Source organism: Stegostoma tigrinum, chromosome 1, assembly GCF_030684315.1.
Source record: "Stegostoma tigrinum isolate sSteTig4 chromosome 1, sSteTig4.hap1, whole genome shotgun sequence".
In the NCBI taxonomy this organism is placed as follows: domain Eukaryota; kingdom Metazoa; phylum Chordata; class Chondrichthyes; order Orectolobiformes; family Stegostomatidae; genus Stegostoma; species Stegostoma tigrinum.
In genome coordinates this window covers 53,930,343-53,945,545 of record NC_081354.1, presented here as the reverse complement: position 1 = coordinate 53,945,545, position 15,203 = coordinate 53,930,343, and the positions used below count along the sequence as shown (strand labels likewise).

General features: G+C 40.9%; 1 protein-coding gene across 1 annotated transcript in view; it reads left to right on the top strand.

The window, feature by feature from the left end:
* The first annotated feature begins 315 nt into the window (after window positions 1-315).
* plrg1 (pleiotropic regulator 1) overlaps window positions 316-15,203 on the top strand; it is a 32,420-nt gene continuing 17,532 nt past the window's right edge. Inside the window, exons 1-5 of the mRNA XM_048540725.2 lie at window positions 316-461; window positions 2,838-2,944; window positions 9,489-9,622; window positions 11,119-11,172; window positions 11,756-11,849. Of these exons, the coding sequence (XP_048396682.1) occupies window positions 453-461; window positions 2,838-2,944; window positions 9,489-9,622; window positions 11,119-11,172; window positions 11,756-11,849 (398 nt within the window). The 5' untranslated portion in view covers window positions 316-452. The remainder of the gene's footprint in view (window positions 462-2,837; window positions 2,945-9,488; window positions 9,623-11,118; window positions 11,173-11,755; window positions 11,850-15,203) is intronic.

Sequence of the window (15,203 nt, the reverse complement as noted above, 5' to 3'; positions counted from 1 at the left end):
CTGCAAGTCCTGTTAAGAACTCATTTGAAAATAGGTACAGCCGAAAGCCTGCAGCACTGTTGATACGGTGATAACAAGATGTGGAGCTGGAGGAATAGCACGCCAGGCAGCATCAGAGAACCAGGAAAGCTGACGTTTCGGGTTTGGACCCTTCTGAAGAAACTGCTTACCCTGCCGTGTTCCCCCAGCTCCGCACCTTGTCATCTCAGACTCCAGCGTCGGCAATTCCTACTCTCCGTGGCTGTTGATACGGTGTACGGCCGCACGGAGTAAGTGGCGCTGTCGCTGGCGGACAGACAATCGCATGACAGGGCTTCTCTTTGTTATCCGTCCGTCTCCGGTTGGGAAGTGAAGGCTGCTGTTGCGATTGGGGAGACCGGTCACTCAGGAGGGCGGCGGTTTCTGCTTGGGATCTGGAGCCCGCTTTTTAAAAAGCGGTTCGAGTTGCAGCTATGGTGGAGGTGGGCGTCTTTGGGTTATGTTCAGGATTCAGTAGGAGGGAGTGTGGATGTGTCACTGTTCTCGGGCTGTCGGCCTTTGAGCCGCCAGTTGCTGGGTCTGAGCGTTCCGGCCTGGCCGCCTACCCCGCACAATAAAGCAAGGAAGAGGGTGGACCCCTCTCCAGGTGCCGAAGGAAATAGAAAAGGATGATGTTGGGGAAGCTTTTCCTGTTTGAAGGAAAGGAAGTTGACGTGATCTACAAAGTTCCCATTTTATAGTAAAAGTAAAATGCATGCTGGTTAAGTACAGTATAACTTGCTTACCGTCCCTTACTAGCTGGCATTTGTTCATTCAAAAACAATAAAGGAATAAAGATGCAGTGACCTCTTATCTTGCATGCCTTTCTAAATTATTCAGCTTTTGGCTTTAATCAGTTGTATAATTACGGAAAGTTTGCTGTTGCGATTTCTTTTCTCCCCCTCCCCATTTATCTGTTTCTCGTTGCAAATTAGAATTCGTCTCAATGAGTCTTGTTTTGTACGCCCGTGTATATGTGATAAAACTTAAACATTCCAACCTATCTTTGTTAATATAGAGGAACGCGTGGACTGTCAATGAAGTGTTTAGAATTTATAGAGATGAAACGGAGTAGCTGGTAACTTTGCATATTTGAGATGTGCGGAATGATGGAGAGTGGAAGATATGACTTACAGGAGGCTTATAAAATTATGTAATACAGTATTCAATAAAGTAGGCACCATAAATGTTAATTAGGAATGGGCACTTGTGAGAAAGTGTCAAAGTCATGTAGGAAAATACATTAGAATAGAAATTAGGGTGCACAATCAGAACTGCTCATTTTATGGAAGGGCATCTATATGAGATGAATTTCCTGTTCCTGTGTAATTTCTAATTTTCTCACTCCATGACTATTCAAATGTGTAATCCTGAGATAAACTGTCAAAATTCTGGAAAATTTATGCTACTAGCCTACTATGTAAATTTTTCATTATGAGGGAGACTTTCCATTGGTACCATTTCCAATTAACTTTTCTGATCTTGCTGCAGTATGTTTGAAACTTAAGTTGTGAATTCCATCAATTTGTTAATTGGTGTTTTATTATTGAACAACTTTAATATACCCATGTAATAATTAGGGATAACAACCTTTTAGTGAACAAGTTGACAGAAGACTTGGTATAAATATAGCTATAAATTATATGCTTGATAAGAAATGTGTAGTCATTACCACAAAACACGAGGTGGTGACATGAAATGAGCATTGAATTTTAGTTTCCTTCACAGAAGATATATACGTTAAAGCTTAAAAGTTTAGAAACTTTTCAAACAAAGTTACAATTATTTTAGACAACATATGAAGTGGAATAAAGTTTTAGGTCTTCAGTTGACCTGCATTGTACACTGTTACTCATCTGCAGTCTACTGTCATGAGAGAACTTGAAAGTGCTGAATATTCAAAATAAAGCAACAGCTATTTAAAATAGAGATGAGGAGGTTTTATCTCTAGGGGTTTGTGACTCTTTCGAATATTCTACTGAGGAGCACTCTGGATTCAAAATCATTGACTGTATTCAGGGTGGAGATACAGTCTTGAACTACAGAATGGTGGGGTCAAGAGTTATGGGAAATGAGATGAGCCCAGATCAGAGCAGCCATAATCTTATTGAATGGTGTAGCAGGCTCAAGAGGCGATAAGGCCTTCTCCTACTTCTGGTGTTCTTATGAGCTGCAATGTGTTTTGTTTCTGTGCTTTAATTGTATGTAGTGCTTGTTAAAGTCAAGAAAGTCAGTGGTGGGGAATGAATTTCAATTGCCCTAGAACACTCCAGTGATAGTACTGAGCATTTTCAGGTTAGCTACAGGATGATCAGGAGAAGAATAAAGCTATTTTTGACACTACTCCAGCATGCTTAACTTTAACAACAGAATCCCAGAAAGTGAGAATGTAATGGTTTGATGGTGTCTGGTCTCCAGGATGACTGCCATTCTCACCAATTGTGGATACCAATTTCCTCTGTGAAACATTTTCAAGGGCAGGTGGAAGTGTTTTGTGATTTGGGCCTACTGTCACTAGAAACTGCCCTGCACGTGTCATATGGCGATTCATGTGTTTTATTCTGTTTCCAAGAGTAAATGTCATTGTGCTGACATACTGTTTCACTTGGCCCTATGAAAACATTTCTTGAAGTGCCTTGCAGGATATCTTCTAAGGTTACATGGCATGTTGAAATGTGGAAATATAGAAAGGATCAGTGTATTTTGTTTAGCAATTCCACCTACTATGTCATTGTTTAGTTCAATTTAATTATTTGATTAGTTGTTACAGAATTGGAAGTTCATACATAATTCAAAATTGTTTTTTTTCTTTTTGGCAGGAGGTGCAGAAACATTCTGTACACACACTGGTGTTCAGATCCCTGAAAAGAACCCACGACATGTTTGTTAGCGATCATGCTAAACCTATTGCAGTAGATGAGAAAAGGTGAGTGCTTTAGTTGAGCTTGCCTCGTAATAGTTGGTTACAGAATGAGTATCTCATCAGATACAATGCAAGGGGCCCAGCTTCATTACAGCCAGTGTCAAAGCCTCAAGTGTTTTATGTCTGGCATATAATACTTCCAAATACTTCAACCTGTGTTATTTCCCATTGCCATATTTTCATCTTGTCTGCTGAGACCACTTCTTATTTGTAATAACTTGTTTATTCTTACTATGACCCTGCACAGCTTTCACTCTGTTGTCCAAATCCACACGACTCCCCAGGATCAGCAATATCGTCTGCAGGCATCCCATCAACTTACATACATGTGGCATCCATACTCTGCTGTATTGTCATGCCACTTCTCTGTATTCCATGTCCAGTTTTTTTTATATTGTCCGTTTCAGGCAAAGGCTTAGTTTGTCAGAGTGTTTCAACCTCTGAGTCAATAGTGTGTGAGTTCGTGACCACCCCCTGAGAACTGAGAGCAAAGAAGCAAGCTGGTGGTTCAATGAAGAAGCGCTATACTTTTTAAGGCATTAGCCTTTAGTTTAAATGTTGTCCCAAAGTCCATTCATTCTTTCAGATGAAGATAAAAGTTTCCGAAACATTATTTCAAATAAGAGTGGGAGATTTAATTCTTTAACTATTCTCATTGATATTTATCCTCCATTTAACATCAGTAAAACAAATTGTGGTTATTTACATAGAGTTATCTGTGAGTGTTTGCTATGTAAAAATTGGCTGCTGTGTTTTACATTACAACAATGATACTTCTAAAATGTTAAATGACTAAGAATTGTTTTTAAGTATCGTGATTGGCCACTGTTGCAGGCATTGTTTAAACTCCTGATACAGAAGGGGGCGCTCATCCTATTGAATTATGCACAATACTCTAGCTGTGACTTAAAAATGCTTATTGCAGTTGTACCCAACCTTACTGCTCTTATATTCTGTGCCTTGACTAATAAAGGGAAATATTGTGTAACCTCCTCAACCACATTATTTATCTGTCCTGCTGCCTTCGCAAATCTATGGCCATGCATTCCAAGGTTCCCATATTCTTCTATACTTCTCAATATCCTACCACTTATTGTATATTCCTTTCTTGGAATCCCAGCAGTGCAGAAAGAGGCCATTCGGCTAATCAAGTCTGCACCAACCCTCCGAAGGGCATCCCATTCCATCCCTATCATCCCGCATGGGGGTTTTACAATGGATAACCTACCTAGCCTGCATATCCCTGGACATTACACAGCAATTCTTAGCATGTCAGTCCATCTAACCTACGCTTCTGGACTGTTGGAGGAATTAGAGCACGTGAAGGAAATGCACACATGTGCAAACTCCAAACTGATAGGCATCCAAGGCTGGAATCAAACCATGGTCGCTGGTGCTGTGAGTCAGTAGTGCTAATGACTGTGCCATTGTGTTATCTTGTTTGCCCTTTCCAAATACATTACATTCTATTTCTCTAGGTTGAATCTTCTTTGCCACTTCCCCACCCACCTTAGCACCCACAATTGAAATATTCCATTGTCTATAGCTTTCTCCCTTACTAGCAACCAAACAACCAAGTTTTGTATCATTTGAAAACTTTGTACATTTAATGCTAAATCATTGCTATACTCCGCAAAAGCAAGGGCCTGAATTCTGAGGTCTGCAGAACCTCCATGAAAAACACCTTTATTGTCACAAATACCCATTGATTGTTATGTTCTATCACTGAGCCATTTTTGGACGCTACACCCTCATCAAAACATATTGGCGTGCGTTAGTGACTACCAGTTTTTTTTGTTCCTCTCTTCAATTTAAGTGACTGCCTTTGGCAATCCTTCTAATACATCATTCTTTCTCTCAGCTGTAATTATTTCTTTCATTGAACTGTAATTATTCCTCCTCTCTTTTTTGTAAACTCACCTTTCTATCCCATTCAAAAGCCCGTTGTCAGAAATGTTCAGCTCCTATTCTTGTCCTTATCTAAAACAGTTTTCAGTATTAGCTTCAAAAACATACTTCTAGGTGTCTGTCCTATAGCTGTCACCATCATCTTTGTATATTTCTGGCCTACCACTAATCTTCCACAACCTTTTCTTTCAATTTGAACCCATTTTAACTTCATTAGTTCACGACAGCTGGTGTGTTCTCAGAATCTTTCTTTCTCAATACAATATATCTTTGAGAATGATGAAGTATCTCCTAAAATGTTTACTACTGTTTGTCTAAATGCTACTCTTTAAACCAAATTCCCTGTCTACTTTAGTCAACTCTGTCACCTTAGCCTTGTAATTACCTTAATTTAAGTTGAACATGTTAGTTCATGTGTTTCTCGCCTTCAAACTGCAAATGAAATACCTTCATGTTGGTATCATTCTTGCCTCCATTACCATAAAGTCATTAATTCATCCTATCCCATTAGACATAGTCAGTCCAAAGAAGGTACTGTTCTAAGAAATTGTCTCAAGTGCACTTTATGAATTCACCATCTAGGTTACCTGTGCCAATTTAATTTGTCTAATCAATGTGAAAACTGAAATTACCTACAATTGTAGAAGATTCTTTCTCACAAGTCCCCAATATTTCCTAATTTGTGTTCCGTCCTACAATGTAACCACAGTAAGTTGGCTATAAACCACCTCCACCAATGAACGATTCTGCATTTGATCTCCTGCTCCGAAATGATTTCTCACTGATGAATAAATAGCATCTGATTATTATCAGAGCTACCCTACCTTCTTTTCCTTTTGTCCTGTTTTTCCAAAATGCCAAGTACACTTGAATGTTCAGGTCCCAGCCTTGGTGACCTGACAAGAATGTCTCTATCAGCTTTCATATAATTTTCATTTCTATTTGTGCTATCAATTCATTCATCTTGTGCAAGTTGTACATGTGTTCAGATAAACAGCGTTTAATTCAATCTTTTTACAGTTTTCTGTACCACATTCTTATGTATTGGTTCTTCTTATGTTTATAAATTCGGTCCTGCCCTGTCACACTCTTATTATCACTCCCCATATTGCTACCCTGTTATATTACTTTGTCCTTTCCCTTTAATTTGGCATATCTCCACTCTTGTGACCACCCTGCCACTGTGGTTTAAAGGTGCCCCTGCAGTTCCTATTATATGATTTGCCAGGACAGTGATTTCAATGAGGTTCAGATGAAGACCATCCCAACAGTACATTTTCCTTCTCCACTGTTAGTGCCAGTGACCCATGAACTAAAACCCTTTGCTCCTACACAAATCTTTGAAAAGGGAAAGTCACCATTGTCACAAAAGATCACAGGCTGCCCTGCCATTATACAGAGAAATGGCTGGTGGTGAATTTAACCTGAGGTCACCATGCCTCAGATGAGGGCTTAAGATCGAGAAGATAAGGCCTTTAGGATGATCTCGGTTCACGGTGAATCTTTGCTGTGTCTGTCACTCCACAGCCATCTAACCTGTTGAGCTAACTTGTCCCGAGGATATCAGTCTTTGAGGTACACTTTCAACTCTTTGACCTTACATCCCTGTGCACTTTACTTGTGACTCAGGTAGTAATCCAAAGATCGATGCTTTTATGGTTCTGCTTTTTAAATTAGCGCCCAGCTACTCATTCCTTTAGCAACATCTCTTTAATAGTCCGATCTATATTACTGGTACTCTCTGAATCTTGAGAACCAAATCCCCATGTCAAACTCCAAGTTCCACTCCATCCACAAAGAGGTGTCCTTAAGCTAGTGCTATATAGGCAACTTAGCCTTTGGGATTTGAGCTCTCCGTTGCAAAAACTGATAAGTATTCCAATTATACTGATTCCTATGATAACATTACTCCATTCTTTTTTATTCTCCCTACTTCAGTGACCACAGTATTGTGATAATTTGTTCATTTTCCTTGCTGTCTCTGTTCTCCTCCACACAAGTTGCAAGGTCATTGAGCAAATGCAAGAGCAGAGGTTGTTTTCAGTACTGCGTTCTGGATGCATGCCTCATTTGCAGTCACACCCTCCTACTGTGAATATGGGCCAAATCTGAAGTACCTACTTTAAGAGTTGTGATTGCCTCCTAACAGAGCCCAGTAACTTACCACTCTCAGATGTATTATAGTGCCCAAAACACAGATTTCTGTTTATAAACCTGGGCCAAAGTTCTTCAAACTGCACCTACTTACTGCATGATAATAAAATGTGAGGCTGGATGAACACAGCAGGCCAAGCAGCATCTCAGGAGCACAAAAGCTGACGTTTCGGGCCTAGACCCTTCATCAGAGAGGGGGATGGGGGGAGGGAACTGGAATAAATAGGGAGAGAGGGGGAGGCGGACCGAAGATGGAGAGTAAAGAAGATAGGTGGAGAGGGTGTAGGTGGGGAGGTAGGGAGGGGATAGGTCAGTCCAGGGAAGATGGACAGGTCAAGGAGGTGGGATGAGGTTAGTAGGTAGCTGGGGGTGCGGCTTGGGGTGGGAGGAAGGGATGGGTGAGAGGAAGAACCGGTTAGGGAGGCAGAGACAGGTTGGACTGATTTTGGGATGCAGTGGGTGGGGGGGAAGAGCTGGGCTGGTTGTGTGGTACAGTGGGGGGAGGGGATGAACTGGGCTGGTTTAGGGATGCAGTGGGGGAAGGGGAGATTTTGAAACTGGTGAAGTCCACATTGATACCATATGGCTGCAGGGTTCCCAGGCGGAATATGAGTTGCTGTTCCTGCAACCTTCGGGTGGCATCATTGTGGCAGTGCAGGAGGCCCATGATGGACATGTCATCAAGAGAATGGGAGGGGGAGTGGAAATGGTTTGCGACTGGGAGGTGCAGTTGTTTGTTACGAACCGAGCGGAGGTGTTCTGCAAAGCGGTCCCCAAGCCTCCGCTTGGTTTCCCCAATGTAGAGGAAGCCGCACCGGGTACAGTGGATGCAGTATACCACATTGGCAGATGTGCAGGTGAACCTCTGCTTAATGTGGAATGTCATCTTGGGGCCTGGGATGGGGGTGAGGGAGGAGGTGTGGGGACAAGTGTAGCATTTCCTGCGGTTGCAGGGGAAGGTGCCGGGTATGGTGGGGTTGGAGGGCAGTGTGGAGCGAACAAGGGAGTCACGGAGAGAGTGGTCTCTCCGGAAAGCAGACAGGGGAGGGGATGGAAAAATGTCTTGGGTGGTGGGGTCGGATTGTAAATGGCGGAAGTGTCGGAGGATAATGCGTTGTATCCGGAGGTTGGTAGGGTGGTGTGTGAGAACGAGGGGGATCCTCTTGGGGCGGTTGTGGCGGGGGCGGGGTGTGAGGGATGTGTCGCGGGAGACGCGGTCAAGGGCGTTCTCAATCACCGTGGGGGGAAAGTTGCGGTCCTTAAAGAAGTTGGACATCTGGGATGTGCGGGAGTGGAATGTCTTATCGTGGGAGCAGATGCGGCGGAGGCGGAGGAATTGGGAATAGGGGATGGAATTTTTGCAGGAGGGTGGGTGGGAGGAGGTGTATTCTAGGTAGCTGTGGGAGTCGGTGGGCTTGAAATGGACATCAGTTACAAGCTGGTTACTGCAGTAGTGCGTGCCATCAAACTACGAAATGTACACCAACTCCTTTGTGCCAAAGCTGTAAAACAAATTCTGGATCTGCTATTTTTATTGTGATTTATGTAAATAATTTGATTTCAATTTTAGAAATAGTTTACCATGATTATTTGTAGTTATGATAGAGTGTAATGAATTCAGCACTTGCATGTTCCCATCACCAGTTTAAGTTATTGTCCCAGTTTACAGAGAGAAATATCTGAACATAAAGAATCATTTACCTTCCTGCTTATCTAATCAACGTCTTTGGGCTTATCTTTTGGTCTCACTGTCTCCAGATTCCCCTCTCAGATCACTCCCGCTTCTTTTAAAGACCGGAAAAGCACCTCCTCCCTAACTGTGAATTCCCTTAGAAAATACCCCAGCTGAAGCACTTTTTTTTGCATTACACAATCATACTGGAATTTATGCGACTTCACTTTGGCTATGCTGTCCAGAGCAATGTTGCCTTCACTGATATTCAGAAATGAATAATGATTAAGACTAAGATCAGCTCAAGTAGCTCTGTTTGTTCGGCTTTCACTCCCTGACAATCACTTGTTTTGTCTCTGTCTGCGTAGTCTTTAGGGTATGGCGTGATCATCTCGTGGATCATGATGTCCATGTAGCTCTCCCACCCCCTGACGCATTGCTGAGATGCCAGATTCTATTTAGCTTCTTAAATTGGAGATCGAGCTCTAGCAGATAACTCTTCCTGTACAGGCAGTTGTTTAGTACACAAGAAGTGTCTACAAGACACATATTTATTTGATGTGATTAAATTTCCCTGTCCTACCCTGCTCTAACTAAATATCCCAGCTCCACTACTGTAATTTAAAGAGAGGAAAATAGTAGTACACAGGATTTGGTCACTTCTCCGCTGTCCTGTGATACCATTCCTTGCTTTTGTTTAATTTGGAATCATTTTGAACTGTAATATGAAAAAGATTTTATGCTGCATAGCTATTTTAGAGAGTTATTTTTCTGTTGATTTATTGTTCTTGTATTCTCTTTGTGTTTGATCAGTTATAAACTCAAGATGAATGTGAAGCTTCAAACAGAGTACAGTCCTGTCCTCCATATGCCCATACTTAAAGAAATCAGAGAAAAGAGTTCGCAGTCTGACTCCTACAATCATGGACCTTATGACCTAAATCATGGTATGCAGTCAATTCACAATATAGGAAATATTTTCAGTTTTACGGAAGTGAATTTAACTATGTTTGTTTTATTCTGTCATTTATGGCCTGTGTACACTACTGCGGATATAAACATTTATTTATGATCTTGAGTATGGCGGGCTTGTAGGTATGTGAGTGTGTTGCCAGGATTTTAATTGATCTCTGCAGCTGTGATTCTGAAAGGAAACTCTTGAATTTAAATATTTTTCGTTTGGGAACTGAATTTTAAGTGGGGCCTGTAACTTTAAAAAAAAAAGCATTTAAAAGTATCTAATGCATTTGGAAACTAAAATAAGTATTTTTGTGACTTAAAAAATGAAAGTCTGATTGTTCTGGTAACTGGTGATCAGCTCCAGATGTTAGTAAAAGAAATTGTTCTTTGTTGGAGTTCGGAGGTTTGGAGGTTATGTTGATTTTCTCTGCTTTCACTGTTAGTTGTCAATTTCTATCTTAAAATGATTATTTCACACTATTGGCAATATAGATCATGTGTAACAACAATTAAGATTAATTGCATTTCTATTTATTATTTTCTACCGCTTTAATGTAAACTGATTTAGCCTAAATAAATCTTAGCTTATGACATCCTTTACTTCTTTAGTGAACTAATTGTGAAGAAATTCCATTCAATGTCACAGACCAGAAAGACAGTTTTCTTGATGAAGATGAGTAGCCAGGTTTTTTGCTTAACAAGCAATGACTTTTTGGACCTCAAACAAGAATTACTCCAGCAAAGATTATTAGCAGAAGGATTAGACTTTGCAAAGATAAAATTACTTTTCTCAAAACTAACATACGTACAATCCATAATTCTGAGAAAGATACAAGATTCTACAAATTGTTATCTTAAATGCACTTTAGCCAAATGGCAGCTAAGCTCCAGAGAAAAAGAGTATTCGTGAATTCACACAAATGTTGATCTAAATCCGAAATCACAATGAAGAGACAAGTTGTTGATGCAGGGCTGTCTTTCTGGAACAGTTGTGGTTAACTGAATTTTCTTTTGCGACCAAGATGTAAATTCTAAAATCATCTTTAGGAACCCACCATGAGTGGTGATAACCTTTTAGTATGAGTTCAATGCTCGTGCTGTAAAATTGACTTTCCAGTCATCCTTGAATTGTTCTGACTGACCTATTGAAAAGTTCACAATTGGACCCAACCCTATTAAGAGGCAGAACCAAATGTAGTGACCAGCAGTTGCACACACAATTCCCGGAGTGTTTCAATATTCACAAATAAATACATAAGGATATAAAAAAAAGGATTAATTGATGTGTTAAGATAGTAGGTGTCTGTAATTATGATTTGAAGCATGTACCTGAAACGTGTATAATCTTGCATCATCAGTGCTGACTTTTGTGAGCACCATTGTTTTAAAGATTTATTTGGATGATTGCAATCTTGCTTTAAAATGTCCTGAAAGAATATTTTTTAAAGTCCAAATGTTTGCCTTATGTTTTATTATATTTTAGGTGAGGAATCCGAATACATTATAACTGGCACACATCCCTACCCATCAGGCCCAGGTCAGTAACATTTCTGGAAAAAGGTATTTTTTGAAGTCTATAATCTGCAGTGAGTTTTAGCAATGATTTGACTGTCAGACCACCAAAGTGACTTATTGAGTTGATCAATGGGACAAAATAACGCAGCTACAGAAAACACATGGGAATGCAGTGCTAATCTTCCAGTAACGATTTATTTGAACTTTATAAATGGTAACCTTGATTATATTCAAGTAGCATTATGATAGATGTCCAACAAACCAAATTTGAGACTTTAAATGTACTTTTTGCAAACAGAAATTTGTTAGAAATGAGGACATATTAGCCAGAAACACTGATAATGGGAACTGCAGATGCTGGAGAATCCAAGATAATAAAGTGTGTAGCTGGATGAACACAGCAGGCCAAGCAGCATCTCAGGAGCACAAAAGCTGACGTTTCGGGCTTAGCCAGAAACACTTGTTGTTTTTGAAGTTACACACAACTCTAGTATCTTGCCTTCAGAAATTAAGAAATTTATTTGCACAACCACATAATTTGGAAATTAAGTCTACAGTTGCCATCCTTCATTATACAACATTTGTTCAATCTCTGTGAATTGTAGGAGTTGCTCTGACAGCTGATACACAAGTACAGAAAATGCCCAGTGAGGCAAGTGCTCAAGCCTTGGCTTTGGCGCTTCCTCCTTCACAAGCCAGGTAAGCTTTATGCTTTAAAAATTCTTGGAACATCATCATTATGTCTATATTTCCTTGAGAACAAAGAAGGAATTTAGTTGATAATTGCACAGCTATTCATAATTTGGTATTTGTGAGGAAGAAGAAGTTACAAGTGGTTTTGGCAACTGAATATATATAGAAGTTTGGTAAAGTTATGGTGAATACTTTATTCACTGTTGGTCAACTTCTCAAATCTTGCCAAACAGACATTTGAAATGAATAACTTGTTGTTTCTATTGTGATGATCTCCGATACATCAGTCTCGCAATTTGAATGACAATTCCTTGGATTGAATGCCCTCCTCCTGTGCTGCACTGACTTTATTATCAGCTTAGGATTTTTAATCTTTGTTATTTTTGTAACATCAAATGAATATTGAGGAATAGCAAAATATTGCAAAATGTTTTTTAAAAAACATTGTAAAAAACATTGCTTCCATAGTAAGTTCATGATTGTATTACTGGGGGATTGATTCACACAATCAAGAATTTTAATGATGCTTATGAAGTTTGCCCACAAGACATTGAGCTAAGCTGATAGAAGGTGAAAGATGAAGGCAAGTGCAGAGAATGTAGGAATATTTGAGTCTAGAGGTAACAAGGACACAGTTGAAAGTTTCAGCACCAGATGAATTCAGCAAATGCAATGTTGAACAATATTACAGAGGTGTAAGTGGGCATCAATGGCTTGAAGGAACAAGGCAATTTACTATACCTATTCAGTTAGTTAGAAGGATTTTAAAATAAATAAGGGAACAACTGAGAAGCAAGTTTAAATTTGAGTAAATTCAATGTGAAATCAGGTACAAATTGTGAAATATCAGAGAAAGAGACACAAGAAAGGAACGCATTAATCAGAAGATTAGAAATGCTAGCAATGTCAGTACAACTGGATATTGTTTAATGAAAAAACACTAATTAGCAACCTTGTGTGGGGTCCATGACAGAAGAGTGACCATGAAGTTGTAGAATTGCTCACTAAAATAGGCTTTTGATAAGGTTGCACAGAAAAGGATTGGTCAAAATTAAAACACAAGATTGTAGATAATCTACTGGCGTGGATCACAAATTGCTTGACAGATCGGAAATGTAACGCGGGAGTAAATGGGTCCTCTTCCAGGTGACAGGCAGACTATTGGTATACCACTGGGATCAGTGCTTGGGTCCTAGCTATTCATGACATATTTTAATGACTTGCATGAGGATACCAAGTTTGCTGACAACACAAAACCAGGTGGGATTTAGAGTTCTGAGGCTTCAGGGTAGCCTAGACAAGTTGATTGAGTAGTAAAATAACATGGTAGGCTCAATTTAATTTGGATAAATATGAATTTGTACTCCTTTAGAGCCAAAAACATTGGCAGTATTCTTTAAGCAGTGGATGAGTGAAGGGACTTGGGCATCCTTGTATACCAGTCAAAGAAAGTGTATTGGCAGGTGCAGCAAGCAATTAGAAAGGCAAATGGTATATTGGCTTTAATTGCAAGAGGATTTGAGTTCAGAAGTAGAAATGCCTAATTGCAGTTATACAGAGCCTTGGTAAGACTCACCTGGGATATTGTGTGCCATTTGGTCTGCTAACCCAAGAGAGGATATACTTGCGCATGAGGGCGTGAGGCAAAGGCTCAGGGATGGCAAGTCTGTTGTGTGAGGAGGGATTACTTCAGCACTGGGCCTGTGTTCATTAGGGTTTAGAGGAACGAGAGGGAATCTGATTGAAACATATAAAATTGTAGCAGGGCCAGTTAGGTTGGATGCAGCGAGGAAGTTTCTCCTGGTTCGGGGGTTACAGCATATAGTCTCAGCATACAGAGTAGGCCTATTAGGACTGAGATGAAGCAAGATTTCTTCACTTGGAGAACCGTCTACCTGTGGAAGTCACTAACACAGAAGACTCTAGCACACAGGTCATTGACTATATTCAACAAATAGATTGATAAGTTTTTAGATATTAAAGGCATCAAGGGTTAAGGGAAAGGTGGATATGGCATTGAGATGGAGGATTATCTAAGATAAGTTTGAGGGGCAAAGCAGGCTCGAAGATCCAGATGGCCTACTCCAGGTTTCTACGTTTCTGTGAAAAAGAACAGTGCTACAAAAATAGCATTTTTAAAAACCTCAACAACTATGCCTAGCAAGTTTTGATACTCATGATACTTCATTATTTTGCAGCAGATGTTGATTACAGGTAATTAGCAATAAGCATATGTTGAAAGGCTACTTTAAAATGTTGACTTTATTTTTGTGATGCGGTTAATTCATATTTAGTGTAAAATAACAGCAACTCCACACAATCCAGTGCATATCAGACTGATAGCAAAGTCGAATGGTGCAAACTGGACAACAACTTCATTTACTGTTTCAATTTCACCCTGCAGCCATATGGTATCAATGTGGACTTCACCAGTTTCAAAATCTCCCCTTCCCCCACTGCATCCCTAAACCAGCCCAGTTCATCCCCTCCCCCCACTGCACCACACAACCAGCCCAGCTCTTCCCCCCCACCCACTGCATCCCAAAACCAGTCCAACCTGTCTCTGCCTCCCTAACCGGTTCTTCCTCTCACCCATCCCTTCCTCCCACCCCAAGCCGCACCCCCAGCTACCTACTAACCTCATCCCACCTCCTTGACCTGTCCGTCTTCCCTGGACTGACCTATCCCCTCCCTACCTCCCCACCCACACCTTCTCCACCTATCTTCTTTACTCTCCATCTTCGGTCCGCCTCCCCCTCTCTCCCTATTTATTCCAGTTCCCTCCCCCCATCCCCCTCTCTGATGAAGGGTCTAGGCCCGAAACGTCAGCTTTTGTGCTCCTGAGATGCTGCTTGGCCTGCTGTGTTCATCCAGCCTCACATTTTATTATCTAACAACTTCATTTAACTATGTTTCTGCCCCAGGCCTACAGTTGCACTACTGTTTGTGCATAATGATATTTGGTTGATCGGATCTTCTTTATGAAGAGGGTCTTCTTTGATTACTGTCACCTCCAACTGGCAGATATTTTTTGGCTACAGGATTTCCCCAGGAGCGGGATATTTTGATGCAACATTCCGGAGCTTGAAGCAATGTAAACATCTGAAGGTTTTTGAAGATGAAGGAGGTGAGAGCCTACTGCCTGCCCTGTCTGCAGCACCGCTGTTTATCCTGCTCGTGCAGAGGACCCCCATGTCCTGGCAGCAGATGTCCACGCCTTCCTGGGAAGGTGCATAGAGCACGAAGGGGTCCACCACATCAATGGTGCCTCCTTTGGAGCAGCAAGCGGCAGGTTAAAGTGACCCGTGGACACGATCTTTCTCCTGCCCTCCAGGCTACCTGACATAGTTGCGTCAGCCC